Source organism: Oncorhynchus clarkii, chromosome 9, assembly GCF_045791955.1.
Source record: "Oncorhynchus clarkii lewisi isolate Uvic-CL-2024 chromosome 9, UVic_Ocla_1.0, whole genome shotgun sequence".
NCBI lineage: Eukaryota > Metazoa > Chordata > Actinopteri > Salmoniformes > Salmonidae > Oncorhynchus > Oncorhynchus clarkii.
The window spans coordinates 48,283,811-48,307,284 of NC_092155.1; the positions used below are offsets into that span (position 1 = coordinate 48,283,811).

Below are 23,474 nucleotides of genomic sequence, written 5' to 3' on the forward strand. Positions count from 1 at the left end.
GCACCGCACAGCTCGTTGCTCTCTTTCTGTGTTCACTTTGAGCGAATCAAATCTTTTTGAGTTTGACGATTTGAATAGACATGAAGGAGTCTGTCGCAAAAGGTCTGGGAGTTTAAAAGCATCACGTGTAAAGCAAAATTGTTGCATGTGTCTGCTGGGGTCTCTGTAAGCTTTTGTTCCACACTCTGTAATAGGCCTGTTATACGGTTGCTAATTGAAACGAGCATGTTTCCCTGTTCTAAAACCAGAACATGTCCCTTATGAAGCCACACTGAAAATATGTGGCAATTAACAAAACATTGAATTGAATCCTACTCTACATTGGCAAACAAATACTGGTTATACCTTCATACCAACCCTAACAACAGTCCAGCGACGACAAAACAACCAATTAAATTACCATACATGCTCATAAACAAGTTGTGCAATGCATTATAACTTCATCCTAATGTGTTATACCTGCAGGTTTTAAGAAACGTGTTAGCAAACGTTCCATGGTGATATACATAAACCAACCTGCAGCTCTGGATGAGTGAGGAGGAGGAAGAGGAAGAGACAGAAGAGGAGAAAGACTGTAACTGGTGAATCTTACCGAGTGCATGTTATGCCCCGAGAGAAGATGGCTATCTTGGCTCAGCATGTTGGACATCATGAGGGCTGCGGGCAGCTCCGGGTAGGAGTAGGGGTTGAGCAGGCCGTTGTGGGGCAGCGAGTGAAAGGTGTAGCCTGACTCGGGGTCCATAAGGTGCAGCAGAGAAGGATCAGCGTGGTTGGGGGGCGTAATGGGGGGGATCTCGTAGTCTTCATCCCCTCCTCCTCCACTGTTGCTTCCTCGGCCCTGACTGGAGTAGTTCTGAGAGGGGAGACAAGGTGATGGGATGAGTTTCAAGTTCAAGGTTCACATTTTCAGTTTATTTTCTATTTGTGATGAACACATTGGAAACCTTGCTAACTCGAGTTCTTACGGTAAAAGGAGTGATATGGTGAGAGTGTAGAGCATAGGAGTTGAGATAATGAAATAGAGCATAGGAGTTGAGAGAATGAAATAAAAAAATAACAGCAAACGCCATCGTTCATGATGCCACAAATTACAGTCATCTGTTAGGAGATTAAACTACCATGAATTCACCTGAAACCACAACTGCACATGCTTCTCTACGTAGGAAGACATGAATATACAAATCCTACTTTAATAACCAATACTAATGTGCTCACTCAGCTTTTGAAATCAATCCTAGAGCATGTTATAATGCAGAATGATGTAAAGCTCTCTCTGACTAGGGGGCTTCAGTGTCAGCCCAGAAAGCAAGAGCATGTACAAACAAAGAAATCTGTTTGTGATGATGAAAATAATTTACTTCAATGTCTTTTGAAGATTAATGGCTTATTAATCAAGAAGTCAAACAAATCTTTACTCGTGGAGCACTGGCAACAAACACCAGGGTTGCGGTCAATTACTTTAACTCTTTGAATTAAAGATCCTCACATTGACTAACATTTCTCTATGTTCTGATTAATAATGGGATTTCAATCAAATTCTTGAACTGAATTTGGTGGAGATGGAGTTAACTAAATCCCCATGACAGTCTTGACGTCATGAGTTGTATCTAAGGTGACTAAATACCTCTTCTCTCCCTCTATCAGAACAAGGTGAAAAACATTCTCATGATTCTGCATATGCAAATCAGGTGGTAGAGGAGGAAGCCTCACTGTGGTATCTTCAAGGGCCATCTTGACATAATATTATGCTGAGAAATATGGTTTTGCACTCTCAAAAGCACACTGAGGGTATTCACCAGGGAATGAAAAGCAATTTTGTCAGAGGCAATCTGATGCTGACTCTCTTTATAATGACTGGGGAAAATTAATCATCACAAATGGTATTCCAGTGTCAGCCATTCAAGAGCTTTTTAATAGAATTTTTATGATTCATGTCTCGGGGTACACATCAAGCAGTCCGTTCTGCAACATTTCAGAAATCAATTCAATATCATCTTCGTGTAGGCCGTCACCTCGCCTGCCAGAGCAGCCATTTATCTTGCAAACAAATACTTTTAGCAAACAAATGGAAAGAAATACTGAGGAAAGTAAAGCCTGGTCCAACAGGCTGTGTTGGTACATGGAACCAAGATAAAAGGCTGGGGTTTTTTCTTGATGTTTTCATGACATACACTTTACATGTGTACGGGCTGATAACACAATACTACAATTACTATTGTATTCAACTTCAGTGAGAGCTCGTATTCTCACAAAACAGGTTAATGACAACCCATATTTATTTTCTACTTTGTCCATCGGAATTGCACTTCTCAAAACACTTTCAAGGACAGTGCTACTATAGTTTTGTCTAATGAGCGAGATAAATATAACATATTATTGTAATATATAAGGATTTCTTGAAAAATAGGCAAATATGTCCACTTAGCAAGTATTTTCAAGTATGTCATTTGGGAACACCATAATTAGACTACTGCAGAAAGTCCTATGAATTTATCTGGCTCTAATCAGTCCTATTATTCTCTGAATGAACCTACCAATGGTATTGAAGGGATACTTTATGGGACTCTGTGTGGTTTGTCATAACTTGGCTATACAGTAATATGAGGTAGTTTACTGTGCATTTGAACATGTGCACAACAATGAAAGAACAGCTGTTATTAAGACACTTTATGACATCAAGTATCAATTAGATACTTGTATCTGGGATACATTTATTGACTGTTACATTATTATTACAAAAGTATGTGGACATCGCTTCTAATTAGTGGAATCGGCTATTTCAGCCACACCCGTAAAATCGAGTAAACAGCCATGCAATCTCCAAAGACAAACAACGGCAGTAGAATGACCTTACTGAAGAGCTCAGTGACTTTCAACGTGGCACCGTCATAGGATGCCACCTTTCCAACAAGTCAGTTCGTCAAATTCCTGCCCTGCTAGAGCTGCCCCGGTCAACTGTAAGCGCTATTATTGTGAAGTGGAAACGTCTCGGAGTAACAACGGCATGTAGAGTGTAAAAATTGTCTGTCCTCGGTTGAAACACTCACTATCGACTTCCAAACTGCCTCTGGAAGCAACGTCAGCACAAACACTGTCATCGGAAGCTTCGTGAAATGGGTTTCCATGGCCGAGCAGCCGCACACAAGGCTAAGATCACCATGCACAATGCCAAGCATCGGCTTGAGTGGTGTAAAGCTCGCCGTAATTGAATGGGATTTATTTTGAGTAACAGACATATACAACAAAATGTACAACGTAGAACCAGAGGATATCACTTGAACGTATTAATTAAAATGCTTGTTTTTCCAAAGTGGTCCTCGATGGTAAAAACAATAACACATATAATGACAAAAAGCAAGACAAAATGACAAACAACCATAAATACATTCATTTATATTGACATCCTAAAAAGTGTCACTATTCACTGCACTTCTCCCTAACCTTAAAAATCAACCATATTCATTTCACATTAAAACACTCTATCCATTGCACATCATACAGGTAATTCAAATAAATACTCCTGACCAGCAGTAGGGGGCACAAGGGGCAGTGGAGTGGTTTCTCTTACTTAGACAACCTTGTCCAAATGAAAATTTTACAAGACATAACACTAGATCTGGTATTGTAACTGTGTTGGTTATCGAGCATATCAATGTGGTTCTTCATATAACCTGGGGCACGATCATTTAAGATGTCAAACATAATGATTACGTTTAATTAAGTTGGACTCCAAAAGCAACATGCCCACCTCCCGGAAGTCCTGTACCCCTGTGTGGGTCCTAGTGGGGACATTCAGCATATACCTGATAACATTATTTTGCAAGCAGAGCAGGCATAATCAAAATGACACGGGATCAAGGTTGAGACAAGCAGTTTCTTAACTTTGATGTTAAAATATCAATCATTTCAATTTATTCGCCATTTTAGAAATCATTTCAGCAGCAATCAGGTCTCCAGAAAGGGATTGATCTAGGGACACACCAAAATAAGTTACACTTGTTTTAGGTTCAATCTCCTTGTCTGCATAGTTTACCCTTATATTGTCAGCCCTAAGCAATCTACGTTTTGTTCCAAACAAAATCACTAAAGTGTTTCCCAAACGTAGCGACATATTTTTGTCAGTCAACCAATCTCTAACAAAATGCAATTCTTTACTCAGGGTTTCCTTTATGTAAACTGTATCCATCCCTGATACCAGTATGGCTGAGTCATCAGCATAAAGCACTTTACTGTACTTGGCATATCATTAACGCATATAAGAAATAAGAGAGGCCCTAAAATTGATACCTGCGGTACTGCACAGGATATTTCTTTTGCCTCTGACAGAACATCGCCAACATTACACACTTGTGTTCTGTTGGTCAGATAAGACCCAAACCAATTCACTGCTACATCATTTAGACCCATGCATTTCAGTTTCATCAGGAGAATATCATGGTCCACTGTGTCAAAAGCTTTCTGCAAGTCTAACATGACCATTCCTGTATAGTTCCCCTTCTCACTTTCCTGCTTGTGCGGTCAAAAAGGTGGATAAGGCAAGTATCATTGGAATGAGCATCTTCTAAAGCCAGATTGGACTCTCGAGCAGTGGAAACGCATTCTCTGGAGTGATGAATCATGCTTCACCATCTGGCAGTTCGACAGACTAATCTGGGTTTGGCGGATGCCTGGAGAACGCTACCTGCCCCAATGCATAGTGCCAACTGTAAAGTTTGGTAGAGGAGGAATTTTGGTCTAGGGCTGTTTTTCATGGTTTGGGCTAGGTCCCTTAATTCCAGTGAAAGGAAATCTTAACGCTACAACATACAATGACATTCTAGACGATTCTGTGCTTCCAACTTTGTGGCAACAGTTTGGGGAAGACATTTTCCTGTTTCAGCATAACAATGCCCACGTGCACAAAATGAGGTCAATACAGAAATGGTTTGTCGAGATTAGTGTGGAAGAACTTGACTGGCCTGCACAGATCCCTGACCTCAACCCCATCGAACACCTTTGGGATGAATTGGAATGCCGACTGCGAGCCAGGCCCAATCACCCAACATCCGTGCCCGAACTGACTAATGCTCTTGTGGCATTAGTTCCCACAGCAATGTTCCAACATCTAGTGGAAAGCCTTTCCAGAAGAGTGGAGGCTGTTATAGCAGCAAAGGGAGGATCAACACCATATTAATGTCCATGATTTTGGAAAGAGCTATTCAACAACAGGTGTCCACATACTTTTGGTAAAGCAGTGTATGTTGCTAAGATGTTACGAAACGCTAGCTTCTTTGCTTGTATGGATTCACCACTTCTTAAATGCTTAAAATGGCTAAAGCTTCCCCTGCATTTCATCCAGCTTTTATCCGAACTACCACAACATGTATTTCAGACAATTCATTCTCCAAGATTAAAGTAAATTGATGTAGGATTCATGTTAGAAGATTTGAATGCTGCAAGAGGCGATTTTACAATCAGGCCTTCCATTCTTTTAACAGCTCTGTTGGATGCCCTTGAGGATAAAATGTGGGACAAGGACATTACAAGTTTAATATGTTCAAATACAGATAAATAATTCATATATCTACTGTCTTTCAGGACATTGCGGCTGCGGAGAAAACAGAAGGGGTCAAAACTAAATGTAAAATTCAACCTCGCTACCCAACCATCGCCCTCCCATGAAAGGTGAAATGTTTTTGTTTTTTTTGCGGGCAAAAAAATGCTTGTAAAGCTCTGAGGACACTACACAACTCCTCCTCTCTACAATTCCATTCCACATGTAGGCTGTCCATGCGATATGCAATAATCTAACACCGGTGATTATATGGATTAATATCAATGTTGAATAAAAATATTGGATAAATCCACTAGTATTCCACAGCATATATGACAGTTGGATTAGGATAGGCTACTCAAACACAACACAACATTACATTCTAGGACTAGATCCAGCAGCCAAGAAGAGCCTCTTGAGCAGAGAGAGGACAAAAACGACACTCGGCAACGAGAACGAGTGCGTGTTTCAGAACGATGGTTAAAAAGACAAAGGACAGTGCGTTGGGGCACGTGACCTATCCACCAGGCTTTCAATTGACACAAAATTCCATTGGGTTTTATGCATCAGCAGAACCAGCCCTCTACAATAGATGGCAATGGCAATAAATGGCCCTCGATTGAAAAAGAGCAGTTGATGGATTTCAGAGCCGGCTGACTGACAGCCAGGTAGAACTGGGATAAGTAACCTGAAAAGGGGGTGGTTTTCACCATCCAATCCCGTGTCAGGGTCACAGGTGATGTCCTTCAGAAGCCGTGGGGAGGGGGAGTGCGGTATCTTCCATCCTGCTCCCCTCACTGGCAATTCCCTCAAATGTCACACCAAAATAGATCTAATTTAGTTGGGTAAAAGACCCCTCTCCACACTCCATTACAGCTGTGTGTGGCCTATTTGAGCTGAGCTCGATCTCCACCAAAACCACATCAAAATAAATTATATGTGGAAGACTTTTGACCAGAGTGGAAAAAGAAACACACCATAATAAGTTGACAGTCCCCTGAAATCTGGCACTAGAATTACCCCCAATGTTTTTGTATATGTTTACATCACTTATTTTCTTGATTTCACACCATTTCAGAAGTCACAAGACAGCCATCCTGGGATAACATCAACATCCTCTGTCGAATACTCGTGTATTTGCCTTTCTCCGGTGGTCGGCTGCATCATTAGATTCATGTACATTATTGCTTCTTCAAAGGACATTCAGCGTAGTACGTGATGGATGTGTTTTCAGAGAGAGTGGTGAAATCAAGTTCACTGCAACGTTACGTCAAAGATAAAAACATTTATTCAGCTCGACTGCTTCACCGCACAGACGTGGCAACGCAATCGTTGAATTTGTCTCGAGCAGGTGGATCGAAATACAATAAATAAAAAGAATGCGACGTACCACCTTAAACCTAAAATAAGTAACAAAGTCATTTTGTGTGGAAGTCAAACATTTGTTGTACATCGGAGGCAGAGACATTGCATATGCTTTACATCGCCCGTCTCCCCTTGTCTATAGCAGGGACTACACGCTGTTTAAATGGCACAAATGTTGATTTAGACAGTCAAAAGCTGTTATTTTTGTGAACATCACTAATGTCATGATACATTTGGTAAAGTAATAAAGAATGTGAATGATCTTGGGTAGATGTTTCTACAACAGATTATAACTATATATGGACATATTATAAATGTATGAAAAGGCTTATTCCTTCACATTGTTTAAATATTTATGTATATGTTTTATTATACTTTTATTATGTACTAGATCATATGGGTTGAAAAGTGTTTTCTTTTCTCAGACGGGGTAATAAGTGTATGTATAAAGAAATAAAGCTCTGACAGACTCCTACAATTGTTTGAAACATCCAGAAAGCATGATCTTTGTCAGGGGCCAAAAACAGGCATATTTGTGGTGCCCCACATTTCCGTATTTCATCTATTCATTGTGGTTAAAATCACAAGAATAAATAAAAGATGTCAGCCTGTAGTCACTCTTCCCACTAGGGGAATGTGGAAGCCCTGGTAATCACATATGGCACAATAGCCTACCCATAATCCTCATTTATTTTTTATTTCCGTGATGTCATTCTCTTTAAGCCGTGGCAAACGGGGTGGGGGGGGTGGGGGTGGGTGATCCCTCATGTTCTTTCTCTATGCCCTCATTCCAGTCAGGGTAATAAGAGAACATTGTGATTTACTTCCACTGAACCGCGAGGAGTGCATCAGAGAGAATCTACTGCGGCAGGGCCATTCATATAGATTTAACTTTCCACAGTATTATACCAGATGTCTACACGTCTATTGTATTTCAGGCATGACCTTGGTCTCCATATGATGAGAAAGATCACTGGGGGGGGGGGGGGGAGAGAGAGGGAGAGAGAGAGAGAGAGAGAGAGAGAGAGAGAGAGAGAGAGAGAGAGAGAGGGTGGGGGGAGAAAAAAAGCTAAAACTATCTAGTCCTCTCTAAATCCCTCCGCAACAGCAATACTGCATATGGAGTGGAGCTGAAAATAGATCCAAGGTTTCAAGTTCTCATAAAAGAGTGCATGAATCATTCAGTTTACTTCCCCTGCTGATAAGGTGGTTTTAAGATGTTAGCACGATGTACATTTAGATGAGGAGGACCTAGCGAGTCACAGTCAAAGGAGGGCGTTCACTAGATCATCCTCATGCACTTTACTCCAGACCTGGGTTCAAATACTATTTGAAATATTTCAAATGCGCATCTGTCTGGAGTACCAGATCTTTTGCAACTATCCTATTGGTTCCATTGTGCCAGGCAAGCTCAATCAAGCCCAGCTTAAAAGCATTTTTAATTATTTGAAATAGTATTTTTGAAGTCTGCTACAATACTAAAGATATTGGGATAGTCTTGTATCGGTCCTGTTGTCTAGTCTAGTAGAACCTGAAACATAAAGGGAAATCTCAGCTAAAACTGGAACGCACTCGCAGAGATTGTGGTGACCCTAGGCCCATTTCTTCTTTCATTTCTACTCCTTCAGAAGCTGATGATAATTGGATTTATTGGCTGACATAGGCTGACCTACATAAGACGACCCTAACAAATCCTCTCAGCGTGGGTGTGGGCATCCTATTCCCTCAATGTTGTCTCAATGTTGTCTCAATGTTGAAGGAGCATATTTTTGGGGTGTAACTGCTTTAGAATAACAGTACACAACAGATAGAGCTAGACGATAAGGCTTTCATCTCCACTCTCTCCATTGTTTTATGCATCGCACAAAGTGTTCTAGTTGGGCTCGGGAAAGAGATGTGCGTCACCCTTTCCACATGATTAGTCATCTACTCATGCAACTTTTCACATTACCAAAAAGGAAAGATGATGAGAAGAGACCTGTATATGCACATCCACTGAAGAGGGAAGGGGAGTGTGTGTGTGTGCGCGTGTGTGTGTGTGCGTGCGTGTGTGTCTGTCTGTTGTGCTCAGACTATAAATGGTACACCATGAGTCACCATTAAGTAACTTTGCTCTCACCTCACCATCACCCACATGTGGTGTATGTGCTACCAGAGTGTCTCTGCTCCCTGCGCTGTGAGTCAGTCAGTGGAGATGTGCGTCGGAACAGCGCAGGGCCAGAGAGGCCAAACAACATCTGCACGGACCCTATGGGCAGCGCACTTGACTGGACGAAGCTGCTGTGTGGTGAGAGGGGAGGGATATTGTGTCTACGTTGAGTGCATTATGTGTGTGTCGGTGAGAGGGGTGAAAGAGCGAGAGAGATTGGTGAGAGAGAGAGATAGGGGAGAGATGGAGAGAGACAGAGAATAAGAGAGAAAGGGGAGAGAAAGACAGAAAATGAGAGAAAGGGGACAGAGAGAGAGAGAGAGAGAGACAGAGAGAGAGAGACAGAGAGAGAGAGAGAGAGAGAGAGAGAGAAAGAGAGAGAGAGAGAGACAGAGAGAGATGGAGAGAGAGAGAGACAGAGAGAGACAGAGAGAGAGAGAGAGAGAGAGAGACAGAGAGAGAGGAGCCACTTTATCCAAGTTTCTATTCTAATCTAGACCATCAGCAACAGCTCCCCTGTGGTCGTGACTATATAAGAGCCCCACGTTGTCTTGCATTCTCAACAACAAAAGAAACAAAGGCACAAACACAAACAAGCTAAAACTAGCTGGTTCTTAAAAGACCCTGGGTATCTTTCTACAGCAAGGCAGGTTCGGTACAAAAGTGAAAAACGAGGTAACAGAGAAAATAATTTCTCTATCATTCTTTCTCTCCCTCTACACACCAGATCTGGGTTCCAATTCTATTTGAAATTACACTGAGTGTACAAAACATTAAGAACACCTACTCTGTCCATGACATACAGTGGGGCAAATAAGTATTTAGTCAGGTTATTTTCCTGACACCACACTCTGAGGGCCCTCACCTCCTCCCTGTAGGCCGTCTCGTCGTTGTTGGTAATCAAGCCTACCACTGTTGTGTCGTCCGCAAACTTGATGATTGAGTTGGAGGCGTGCGTGGCCACGCAGTCGTGGGTGAACAGGGAGTACAGGAGAGGGCTCAGAACGCACCCTTGTGGGGCCCCAGTGTTGAGGATCAGCGGGGTGGAGATGTTGTTACCTACACTCACCACCTGGGGGCGGCCCGTCAGGAAGTCCAGTACCCAGTTGCACAGGGCGGGGTCGAGACCCAGGGTCTCGAGCTTGATGACGAGTTTGGAGGGTACTATGGTGTTAAATGCTGAGCTGTAGTCGATGAACAGCATTCTCACATAGGTATTCCTCTTGTCCAGATGGGTTAGGGCAGTGTGCAGTGTGGTTGAGATTGCATCGTCTGTGGACCTATTTGGGCGGTAAGCAAATTGGAGTGGGTCTAGGGTGTCAGGTAGGGTGGAGGTGATATGGTCCTTGACTAGTCTCTCAAAGCACTTCAATGTGACGGAAGTGAGTGCTAGTAGTAGTAGTCGTTTAGCTCAGTTACCTTAGCTTTCTTGGGAACAGGAACAATGGTGGCCCTCTTGAAGCATGTGGGAACAGCAGACTGGGATAAGGATTGATTGAATATGTCCGTAAACACACCAGCCAGCTGGTCTGCGCATGCTCTGAGGATGCCGTCTGGGCCTGCAGCCTTGCGAGGGTTAACACGTTTAAATGTTTTACTCACATCGGCTGCAGTGAAGGAGAGTCCACATGTTTTGGTTGCGGGCCGTGTCAGTGGCACTGTATTGTCCTCAAAGCGGGCAAAAAAGTTATTTAGTCTGCCTGGGAGCAAGACATCCTGGTCCATGACTATGCTGGTTTTCTTTTTGTAATCCGTGATTGACTGTAGACCCTGCCACATACCTCTTGTGTCTGAGCCGTTGAATTGCGATTCTACTTTGGTCCACCACCCAAAGGGCATCCAGACAACTTGACACAACTGTGGGAAGCATTTGAGTCAACATGGGCCAGCATCCCTGTGGAACGCTTTCGACACCTTGTAGATGTCCATGCCACGACGAATTGAGGCTGTTGTGAGGGCTAATGTTCGGTATACTCAGTGTTTTTTGAATACTGGATCTGTGCTTGATTCAGCCTGTCGCAAAGGAACCAATAGAAAAGTCTCAAAAGTGCTTTATTTAGCCTCCTTGCACTCCAGGTAGCAAACGCAAAATAATTCAAATCGTTTTTAAAAAACTCAGGTCTGCTCTCCTTACACTGATTAAAACATAGAGAGGAAGTTATAAATCCAGTCTGTTAAAACCCTATTGTAAATGAAACCCCAGTGGGACAGGGACTGTAAAAACAGAGAGGAGGGCGACAGCAACGTAAACACACACTGGCTCCAGTCTGTAATCACCCAATCAAAGCATTTCCTGTCCGTCCCACTGGCCTGATATCCAATCAGCCTGATTATTTGGGGCACCACTGGATTCTCAATGCACTGGGCAGACACAGGCTAGAGCAAGGTTTCCCAAACTTGGTCCTGGGGCCCTCCCTGGGTGCACGTTTTCATTTTTGCCCGAGCATTACACAGCTGATTCAAATCATCAAAGCTTGACGATGAGTTGGATTTTTGAATCAGATGTGTAGTGCTACGACCAAAACTAAAATATGAACCCAGGGGGGGCTCCAGGACCAAGTTTGGGAAACACTGGGCTAGAGGAAGGCTCGTATTAGGACAACTACACTACACTACTACACTACCCATGATGCCACAGGTAATATGGCGACCATGATTGTTGATGTAAATCCACAATATGAACTACATTTATTTTACATGTGTGTGTAGCAATTAACATCATTGCACTTGAAGTGTGTGGGTGTGAATAATGTGCATCCAATGATAGATAGGAAGGATCAAATGACAGGTGTGATGCTTTTTCTTGGAACATCTCAATCAGGATCATTGAACGAGCCATTAAAAATCATGGATTCGAATCAAACGCGGCACACGGACGCGAGTCAATAGGGTGAATTAGTGATATTATGAGTTATACTGGTACAGTATGCAGTAGGAAAACACAGGTAACACTGATCAACAACCATGTCATGTTAATAAACTAAATAGGTCACCCGCAAGAATGTCAACTGGTAAACAAACCAAAAATGACAAAGTCCCTTACATGTACAGTAACATCAAACAAATGAATACCTTTGTGAAAAAGCCACTGAGTGACTAGACCTGTTTCCTAGCTTAGAGTCAATGAAAGCTGTTTTTGTTTAGTGGCTTTCTCTTGAAGGGGCCTGAGATACTGTAATCTCCTGTCTCTGTGTTGAAGGGTGCTACTTAGACACAACAAAAAGCTGTGGACACAGTCACAAAGGCGACTCTGTACTAGACTCCACATTTTGTACACAGACGTAGGACACAACATTGATGGGCCATCAAAAGTAACCCACATTAAGGGCAGAACAACTGTTTTGGATCATTCCCCATCCTTTTAAAATAGGCCGTTAGGCATACTATATGTGCTTGAATTTGCCAATGATTCCACCTGAAAAGGTCAGGAAAATAAAGGCCCTGATATGACAACAACATATACTCCCAAAATCACCAAAAACTGGAGATGCAATAAACAAAAGAAAACAAGGTGATGACTAAAGGGGTCCTGGCTCATATTGCCACATAACTACATCGGAGCCATTATCACGAGCCCATCCTCCCCAATTCAGGTGCCACCAACCTCCTGTGATGGGTTGGAATAATGGTTCATTGTTTAGCTAGCTAGCTACATGTCTAAACAAAAGACTCCACAGATGATTACATGACCCCTTCTAGTTAGCCAGGTGTGTCTGGAGGTGATTACGGCCATATTTTGTATAATAATGATAAAATATTGTATCTGTATATTTGTATCTGGAATTTGTCTTTCAGCATCAGTAGAACCCGACTGACTCTCCTCCACCAGTCATACAAGGAGAATGGTCTAATGCCTCCCATCAAAAAGAGAGTCGGCCCAAGCAAGCACAGGTCACACCTGAAGCATGAGGACTTGCAGTGAGTTGTGAACTTCGTCAACAACTACGCAGAGGATAAGGCAACAGTATTACCAGGACGCCACCCAAGACACAAACATTTTGGTGGAAAGCTGCTGCCATCTCATGTGACAAAAGCAGCAGTGTGGCGTCTCCACAAGGAATCGATGACAACACTTGGAATGTAAAGCATAAACAACACGTTTTCATTATTTCATTTACCTCCAACATGATTGGCACTACTTTAATTGATCTCACATTATTGTGTATTTTTCACAGGTACATGTAGTCAGGCTGTCTTCCTTCAGGAATCTGTGGAGAAATTGCTGGTGTGGTCAAGGACAGCACTGTGACCGGGGGTCAACATCCCACAACAGGTTGGACTGCAGAATGGTATGGTGCTGGTGGAAAGTTATGGCTGGCAACAAAACATGATTGCGTACTTCAGGCCGCAACCACAGATCAAGTAGTACAAGCACTTCAGGTGAATATCATGTTCATTGCATTGTATGAGGTTATTCTTATTATCTATACTTGGGAGGTGAATTGATGTTATGCAAGGTTGTAATGTCATCTACATTTTTTTTTGTCTATTTTCCTGTTTTTTACAGCTTCAATGCTCTGGAGCCTGGTGTTGTTGTCTGTCACGACTTCCGCCAAAGTCGGCCCCTCTTGTCACACCCTGACCATAGTTTGCTTTGCATGTTCTATGTTTTGTTTGGTCAGGGTGTGATCTGAGTGGGCATTCTATGTTGGATGTCTTGTTTGTCTGTTTCTGTGTTTGGGCCTGATATGGTTCTCAATCAGAGGCAGGTGTTAGTCATTGTCTCTGATTGGGAGCCATATTTAGGTAGCCTGTTTTGTGTTGGGTTTTGTGGGTGATTGTTCCTGTCTCTGTTTGCTGTTTCGGGTTTTCACATTTATTGTTTTTGTATACTGTTCGTGTTTTCATCTTTATTAAATATGTATACAAATAACCACGCTGCATTTTGGTCCTCCTCAATTTCGACAGAAGAAAACCTTAACAGAATCACCCACCAAACACTCAAAGAATATGGCTGCCTAAATATGGTTCCCAATCAGAGACAACAATAAACACCTGCCTCTGATTGAGACCACTCTAGGCAACCATAGACTTACCTAGACAACTAAACTATACCACAATCCCATAACCTACAAAAACCCCAAGACAAAACACACCACATAAATAACCCATGTCACACCCTGGCCTGACCAAAATAATAAAGAAAAACACAAAATACTAAGACCAGGGCGTGACACCTCTCCTTGTTCGGGCGGCGCTCGACGTCACCGGCTTTCTAGCCATCGCCGCTCCATTTCTCATTTATCCATTTGTTTTGTCTTGTTCCCTGCACACCTGGTTTTCATTCCCCAATCACACTACATGTATTTATTCCTCTGTTCCCCCTCATGTCTTTGTGTGAGATTGTTTTGTGTTACGTGTCTATGTTGATGCGCTTTACTGGTATGCGTTTATTCCGTGTTTTATTTCACGAGGTATGTTATTGTGTTTATACAATATTATTGTGACCGTTTGCACGTTTGTACTTTTGCATTGGCTGGAGGTTTTGACGCAGTGGCGTCCGTCTGTTGGTTTCTCCTGCCTTAATAAAGTGTGCGCCTGTTCACAACTCTCTGCTCTCCTGCACCTGACTCCGCTCCCAGTACGCACGCCATTGACATTGTCGCCAAGGAGCGTTCGGACTCAGTCAGGACCAGGTTTCAGCTGCTGCGCAACGCTGACGTCCTTCCTCCCATAGATGGTCTGACTGGACACAACTAGACAAACCTATCTTTTTTTAGAAGATCAGGGAGTTTTGCACATCACAATCTCCCTACCATCAATTGCACATCTCTAGCCATAGCCACAGAAAAACGATATAGTTAGAATTGGTCCGTAGTTGCATTAGTCCGTTTTTTTGTCCAAAATATTGAGTCATTGAAACTGAAACAGTGCATCCCAAATGGTTGAAGGCAGCAAACAATGTACCAGGCCAGCTGTGATTTACAACCTGATAGCAATATTTGCTGGACTACCAAGAAATGTATTGTTGAATTTTATTAATCATGCATTGAGCTGTATCCATCTATTATACCAACAACTCTACGCCATGGAATGTTTTGTCAACTACAACTTATTTTTAAAACTGGGAATTTGATATGTAGGACTGATATTATGATTGTCTTTTTGTTTCATATCTGCAAAGTAGTTCAAATGCTCTCTGTAACGCTTTAAAGTACAGTAGGTGCTGATTGACATATGACCAGTCTGACCAACAATAGTGCCGAACAGTTTACAAGCAACCAATGTGTGTCCAGTGATGTCGTCAGGCAAAAGCATGTAGTCAACACGGTAGACCTTGTGCTTCTGCACTGAGCAACCAATAAGCTGCTAAATCTATCCTTCAACCCCTCATTATACGCAGTCAATCAAGACTTAAAAGAAAATACAAACTTACTAGGAAAGGTGGAGAGGGGCTTTGCCTCATGCTCTCCTTCTCTCCCTCCACCTCTCTCTTTCTCTCTCTCCCTCCCTCTTCTCTCCCCACCCTCCTTAGCTCTCTCTCTCTCTTGCGCGCTCTCTCTCTGTGTAGGCAAGTGCTAATTGATGAGTAGTTGGAACCTTGTTATGTTTTGTTTAAACACCAAGGCTTTGCCTGAGTATCAACAAAGCCTGGAAGATCTAAACACTGCCATATGTCAACCAAGACGTTCTAACTCTGGCTGTGAGTACTCTGCTCCCCTCCCTCGGGTCCAAACCGCAGGTTGACGTTTATTGTCATGAATCTTGCCCTGGAGGCAGAACTGAGCGATTTCTGCTAGATGGGCCAGCTGCAAAGTCAAAATTGGCTATATTGTAAAAATTCATGAACACAAAAGTGTAAGGTTAGAGTTAGGCATTAAGGTCAGTTGTGTGTTTAAGGTTAGGATTAAGGTTAGGGTGTCACGCCCTGACCTTAGTTATCTTTGTTTTCTTTATTATTTAGGTTAGGTCAGGGTGTGACGAGGGTGGTATGTGTTTTTTGTCTTCTCTAGGGTTTTTGTATATCTATGGGGTTTTGGTATGTCTAGGTAAATGTAGGTCTATGGTGGCCTGAATTGGTTCCCAATCAGAGGCAGCTGTTTATCGTTGTCAGTGATTGGGGATCCTATTTAGGTTGCCATTTGCCATTTTGGTTTTGTGGGTTATTGTCTATGTGTAGTTGCATGTCAGCACGCAGTCTAGATAGAGTCAAGGTTTGTTTAGTGGTTTTTCCTTTAAAGAAGAATGTATTCATATCACGCTGCGCCTTGGTCTCCTCTATACGACGAACGTGACATAGGGTTAGCTTTAAAATTATATGACTTTGTGACTTGTGCTAACTTGTGACCACTCTGCAGAGCGGCCTCCAAGATTCATGACAATAAATGTCAACCTGCATCCAAACCACTGGAGTGAGTGTCGGTCCGCTCCTATCTTACACTCCTGGGCCCGTATTCACAAATTGTGTCAGAGTAGCAGTCCTGATCTAGGATCTGTGGCACTGTGGGGATACGGCCCCTGACCTCCCAACATCCTAGTTAGACAAATCTAACACCTTCAAATACTGTAAAACCTCACAACACCAAGTCTGCTGGGGGAAGTTTGTGTATGGCCTATGCCCTCCAAGGAGCGAATGGGTTTGAGACAAGTAAGTGAAACCCATTTCGGTAACAACAAATCTACACTTTACCTTACCTGGAGTAGGTCACACAGCTATGGGTTTTGGGAACTACCTAAGAACTACACAATAAATAAGCAGTTAGGGCAACCTTTCGGGTGGCATTATTGGTGTTTAACAAACGTATTGAATGTTTCTAGAAGAGAACTACAGCATGGATGACCCCCAGCGGGGTAGTTGCACTGAATCAGTATCATTCCTTTGTTTGTGCTTTCCATACTTCGCTAATAGATATTTGAATGCTTATGTTAAGTCCCCTAATCACCACAAAGAGAATGTCTCTTGACCATAATGGAGGTATAACCTTTAGGATGAACCTTGGACCGGACTACTCACCTGGCTTGGTGACCGAAACTCCTGGTTATTGTCGTTCATGTACATGTTGTCACCATCAAACTGTGAACAGAAAAAGAAAAGAAAAACAAACATTGTGTGAATAATAAGCAAGATAGCGGTCCTCCAGAGTGGTGCAGCGGTCTAAGGTACTGCGTCGCAGTGCTAGAGGCGTCACTACAGACCCAGGTTCCATCCCATTCTGTGTCACAACCGGCCTGTGATCGGGAGTCCCATAGGGTGTCGCACAATTGGCCCAGCATTCGGTCGTCAGTTGAACGTTGTTTCCGCCAACACATTGCTGCGGGTTAAGCGTGCAAGTGTTGAGAAGCGCGGTTTAGGTGGGTCGTGTTTCCGAATACGCATTACTCGACCTTTGCCTCCCATGTTGCAGCGATGAGACAAGATTGAAATTGGGAATAAAAAAGGGGGTAAAAAATGATTTTATAAATAAGCAAAGAGAGAGCAAGAGAAGTAGTGATGGCTCTACGGGAGGCAAGGAGCGCGAGTCTAATGACTTTGTCACATTCACTAAACCTCGTTGCGGTGGCTTCGGTAATTACTGTTCGTCAGTGGGGCGGTAATTAGTTGAGCCGAGTGACAAGCGTTGGGCTTTCCCTGTGGGGTTGTTCATACCGTGTGTGTGTGTGTGCGCATGCGTGTACACTGTCTCTGTGTGCGTGCATGTCCGAGTGCTGTTGAAGTTAGGTGATCCATGTCTCTCACAGGTACGTAATAAGGAGTATTCTAGTCATGGAGAGAACACTTCCTGCAGATGCCAAAACACTAAGTATGTTTTAATAAAGGATTAATACACAAGGGCGTGATTCATTGTGGTTTTAGAACTGCTGTGCTCATATGAGACGAAGCCAAGGCTTCGCACGCCTCTTGGCCTATCAGATTGCATGGCAGAATGTTATGATATGGCCCTAAATGCCTAAAACTGGTTTTAACTACAGTATGTTGCTATGGTTAGCTTAACTGACTGGTCACTACTTAACAACTTCTGGGAAAGATACTCAGACAGAGGCCTGTTTAAGGGCTCTGGGCCAGATATATCAAGCGTCTCAGATTAGGAGTGCTGATTTGGGATCAGTTTGGCATTTTTGTTCAAAATTAATAAGATTACATTGACAGGGAGGACCTGATCCTAGATCAGTACTACTATTAAGTTGGAATCGTCCTGCCTATCTGAGGAAAGATTGATGGTAGTGTGCTCAATCACAATAAGCAGTGGTAGAAAAAGTACCCAATAGTCATACTTGAGTAAATGTAAAGATGACTTAATAGAAAATGACTCAAGTAGAAGTAAAAATCTACTTGAGTAAAAATCTGAAAGTATTTGGTTTAAAATAAAACATGTAATTGCTAAAATATACTTCAGTATCAAAAGTAAAATTCTAAATAATTTTAAATTCCTTATATCAAGCAAAGTAGATGTCACCATTTAAAAAAATATTTTTTTAGGACAGTCAGTGGGACACTCCAACATTCAGACATAATTTACAAACAAAGCATGTATGTTTAGAAAGTCCGCCAGATCAGAGGCAGTAGCGATGACCAGGGATGTTCTGTGATAAGTGTGTGAATTGGACAATTTAAGCATTCAAAATGTAATGAGTACTTTGGGTGTCAAGGAAAATGTATGGAGTAAAAAGTACAATATTTTCATAAGGAATGTAATGAAGTAAAAGTAGTTAAAAATATAAATAGTAAAGTAAAGTACAGATACCCCAAAAAACTACTTAAGTAGTACTTTAAAGTATGTTTACTTAAGTACTTTACACCAGTGACGATAGTCATCTAAAGACTCATCTTTTAAGAATTGGGAAAGTTCACAAAGCCCAAACTGAGAACACTACAAAAGAATAAGATGGTAGCAATTGTGATGGTGAAAAAAAGTGTTATTGCCCAACAGAAGGGAATATAAATATATTCCCTGTGCAACCTTGGACTCTCCATAGCACTCAGCTCTGTAGTGAAGCGGTTTGATAAACCTTGACAGTGACCTCACCGCCCATCGGGTAATACAGAAAGTTCATAGACACATATCAACGCCAGCTTTCAAACTGCTGTGGAAGTGCTGAAAGACATGAAGAAGAGCCAATGTTTTCTTGTTTATTGACAAAAGTCATTCTTTGCATAGCGCATATCACCTAGCGCTGTGTAAAATGGAACAGACAGACCGCAATGAAAACATGATCAAACTAGACAGCATTCCATTTCAAATTCCAGAGATGTGGAGATACATGGCGATTCGGTGTGTGGTATTTTCAGAGCCAGAAGACATGGACTGAAGGTTTACTACCTAGATAAACAGAAGAAAAATATCAGGGAACACAAATGGGCCACTACAATTAGCTAACAAATGATGTCCTGAGAGCACTAATGGATACAATTCCTGACGGCGAACAAAAACACCCACAATGGAAGACATTAAAAATGATTTTATATGAGGGGAGAGTGGTAGATAAAGAGAGGGAGAGAGAGATGTGATAGATACAGTGCCTTCAGAAAGTATTCACACCCCTTGACTTTTTCCACATTTTGTTGTGTTACAGCCTGAATTTCAATTGATTACATTGAGATTTTTTTCACTGGCCTACACACAATACCCCATAATGTCAAAGTGGAATTAATAAAAAAGTAAAATACGAAATGTCTTCAGTCAATAAGTGTTCAACCCCATTTGTTATGGCAAGCCTAAACATGTTCAGGATTAAACATGTGTGTAACAAGTCACAAGTTGCATGGACTCACTCTGTGTGCAATAATAGTGTTTAACATGATTTTTTAATGAATACCTCATCTCTGTAGCCCACACATACAATTATCTGTAAGGTCCCTCCCTACAGATTCAAACACAAAGATCAGGGAGGTTTTTCAATGCCTCACAAAGAAGGGCACCTATTGGTTGATGGGTAAAAACACAAAAAGCAGACATTGAATATCCTTTTGAGTGTGGTGAAGTTATTAATTACACTTTGGATGGGGTTTCAATATACCCAGTCACTACAAAGATACAGGCGTCCTTCCTAACTCAGTTACCAGAGAGGAAGGAAACCGCTCAGGGATTTCACCATGTGGTCAATGATGACTTTAAAATATTTACATAGTTTAATGGCTGTGATGGGAGAAAACTAAGGATGGATCAAGAACATTGTACTTACTCCACAATGCTAACCTAATTGACAGAGTGAAAAGAAGGTAGCCTGTACAGATTTTTTTTCTTCTCTAAAACATGCATCCTGTTTGCAACAAGGCACTAAGATAATACTACAAGAAATGTGGCAAAGCAATTCACTTTTTTGTTCTGAATACAAAGTGATATGTTTGGGGTAAATCCAATATAACACATTATTGAGTACCACTCTCCATATTTTCCACCATAGTGGTGGCTGCATCATGTTATGTATATGCTTATAATCGTTAAGGCCTCTCCTTGTTCACTCCGTTTGACTCTCCTGCGCCTGACTTCCCTGCCACCTATACACACAACTCTGACAGAATCTCTGACCATAAAAATATGAAGTCAGCAGGAGAGGACACGCTCATGGAGGTGGAGGAATGCGTCCGGGAACAAGCGGAGGAGATTGACTGTTTGAGCTCCGTCATGGATCGCATTGTCAAGAATATGGACCGCTGGGAGAGACTGGGAGTTTCTCCAGCGCCTCCACTACCACAACCGGGATCTCCCCTGAACGCTTTTTCCCCTTCTGAACCGAACAAGATCCATTTACCCCTACCCACGGGATACAATGGAGATACTGCCGGCTGCCAGGGTTTCCTCCTTAAACTGAACTTGTATCTGGCCACGGTCTCCCCAGTATCATCGGACCGTGAGAAGAGTTGCGCCCTCGTCTCATGCCTCACCGGGAAAGCCCTGGAGTGGGCCAGCGCTGTGTGTAGAGAGGAGGATGCGGCGTTGGACCATTTTGAGGAGTTCACCCGCCATTTCCGGATAGTATTCGACCATCCACCCGAAGGCAAAGCGGTGGGTGAGCGCCTCTATCATCTGAGGCAGGAGACGAGGAGTGCACAGGAGTTTACTTTGGAGTTTAGGACCTTGGCTGCCGGCGCTGGATGGAGCGACAGGGCCCTGATCGACCCTTACCGTTGTAGTCTAAGCGAGGACGTCCGTCGGGAGCTGGCCTGTAGAGACACCACCCTCACCTTCGAACAGCTGGTGGACATGTCCATCAGGCTGGACAACATGCTGGCTACTTGTGGAACGTCTAGATCGGGGTCTGGTTGTTCCATCCTCCCGCACCCTCTCTCCCGAACATATGGAATTGGGAGGGCTGGTGCGCAGGGAGACCAGAGGGGGTTCCCGCTCGATCACCATCTATGGTCGCAGAGAGCACACTGCTGGTCGGTACCGGGTTGGTTCCTCTGGGACTAGAGAAGGCAGGCAGGGCACTCTGGCATCACCCCGGGTGAGTAGGCACCATTCTCATCCAGAGCCCTCTGTTGCACTAATGTTTGTCTCTGTCACTTTTCCGGATTTTTCCCTGCATTCCCAGTATAAGGCGCTAGTAGATTCAGGCACGGCTGGGAATTTCATTAATAAAAATTCAGCTCATAGTTTAGGGATCCCTATTGTTTCTGTGGATATGCCTTTCACTATTCATGCCTTAGATAGTCGACCATTAGGGTCAGGGTTTATCAGGGAGGTCACCGCACCTTTGTGTATGATAACGCAGGAGGGTCACAAGGAGAAGATTAGTCTTTCCCTTATTGATTCTCCTACGTATTCTGTGGTGCTAGGCCTACCCTGGTTAGCTTGTCATAACCCCACTGTTTCTTGGCCACAGAGGGCTCTCACGGGGTGGTCGCGAGAGTGCTCAGGTAGGTGTTTAGGGGTTTCTGTTGGTGCTACTACGGTGGAAAGTCCAGACCAGGTCTCCACCGTGCGTATTCCCCCCGAATATGCCAATTTGGCTCTCGCCTTCTGTACCACCCCATCGACGGGGGGATTGTGCGATAGATCTCCTGGTAGACGCTGCATATCCCAGGAGTCAAGTGTATCCCCTGTCGCAAGCGGAGACGGTGGCTATGGAGACGTATGTCTCTGAATCCCTGCGTCAGGGGTACATTCAGCCATCCATTTCACCCGTCTCTTCGAGTTTCTTTTTTGTGAAAAAGAAGGATGGAGTGTGTACAATCTGGTGCGTATTCGGAAGGGTGATGAGTGGAAGACGGCATTTAGCACCACCTCAGGTCATTATGAGTACCTTGTCATGCCATATGGGTTGATGAATGCTCCATCACTCTTCCAATCATTTGTAGATGAGATCTTCAGGGACCTGCACGGGCAGGGTGTAGTGGTGTATATCGATGACATTCTGATATACTCCGCTACACGCGCCGAGCATGTGTCCCTGGTGCGCAGGGTGCTTGGTCGCCTGTTGGAGCATGATCTATATGTCAAGGCTGAGAAATGCTTGTTCTTCCAACAATCCATCTCCTTCCTAGGGCATCGGATTTCCACTTCAGGAGTGGAAATGGAGAGCGACCGCATTTCAGCCGTGCGTAATTGGCCGACTCCAACCACGGTAAAGGAAGTGCAGCGTTTTTTAGGGTTTGCCAATTACTACCGGAGGTTTATCCAGGGTTTAGGTCAGGTTGCTGCTCCCAATACCTCACTGCTAAAGGGGGGCCCGGTGCACTTGCAGTGGTCGGCTGAGGCGAACAGGGCTTGTGGACACCTGAAGACTCTGTTTAACTCAGTGCCTGTGTTGGCTCATCCGGATCCCTCTTTGCCATTCATAGTGGAGGTGGACGCATCCGAAGCTGGGATAGGAGCAGTGCTCTCTCAGCGTTCGGGTACGCCACTGAAGCTTCGCCCCTGTGCTTTCTTTTCGAAGAAGCTCAGCCCGGCGGAATGAAACTATGATGTGGGGGACCGGGAGCTGTTAGCTGTCGTAAAAGCCTTGAAGGCGTGGAGGCATTGGCTTGAGGGGGCTAAACACACTTTTCTCATCTGGACCGCAATCTGGAGTACATCCAGCAGGCAAAGAGACTGAATCCTCGCCAGGCAAGGTGGGCCATGTTTTTCCACTCGTTTTGTGTTTACTCTTTCTTACAGACCAGGCTCCCAGAACGTCAAGGCAGACGCATTGTCTCAGCTGTATGACACAGAGGAGCGGTCCATGGATCCCACTCCCATACTCCCAGCTTCGTGTTTGGTGGTGCCAGTAGTGTGGGAGCTGGACGCGGACATTGAGCGGGCGTCACGTGCAGAGCCCTCTCCCCCTGAGTGTCCAGCTGGTCGTCTGTACGTTCCGTCTGCTGTCCGCGGCCGATTTGATCTATTGGGCTCACACGTCACCCTCCTCAGGTCATCCTGGGATAGGTCGGACGATGCGCTGTCTTGATGGGGGGTACTGGTGGCCCACTTTAGCTAAGGACGTGAGGATTTATGTTTCCTCCTGCTCGGTGTGCGCCCAGTGCAAGGCTCCTAGACACCTGCCCAG

The 23,474-nt window shown here is 43.6% G+C and overlaps 1 protein-coding gene across 3 annotated transcripts in view; it reads right to left on the minus strand.

Annotated features, from left to right (window-relative positions):
• The window catches only part of LOC139416451 (TOX high mobility group box family member 2-like), a 123,542-nt gene that overhangs the window by 30,687 nt on the left and 69,381 nt on the right, over positions 1-23,474 (minus strand). For all 3 annotated transcript variants that reach the window (XM_071165067.1, XM_071165068.1, XM_071165069.1), the window contains 2 exons: positions 17,002-17,061; positions 593-853 (listed from right to left, as the gene is read on the minus strand). In XM_071165067.1, coding sequence (XP_071021168.1) covers positions 593-853; positions 17,002-17,061 — 321 coding nt within the window. The remainder of the gene's footprint in view (positions 1-592; positions 854-17,001; positions 17,062-23,474) is intronic.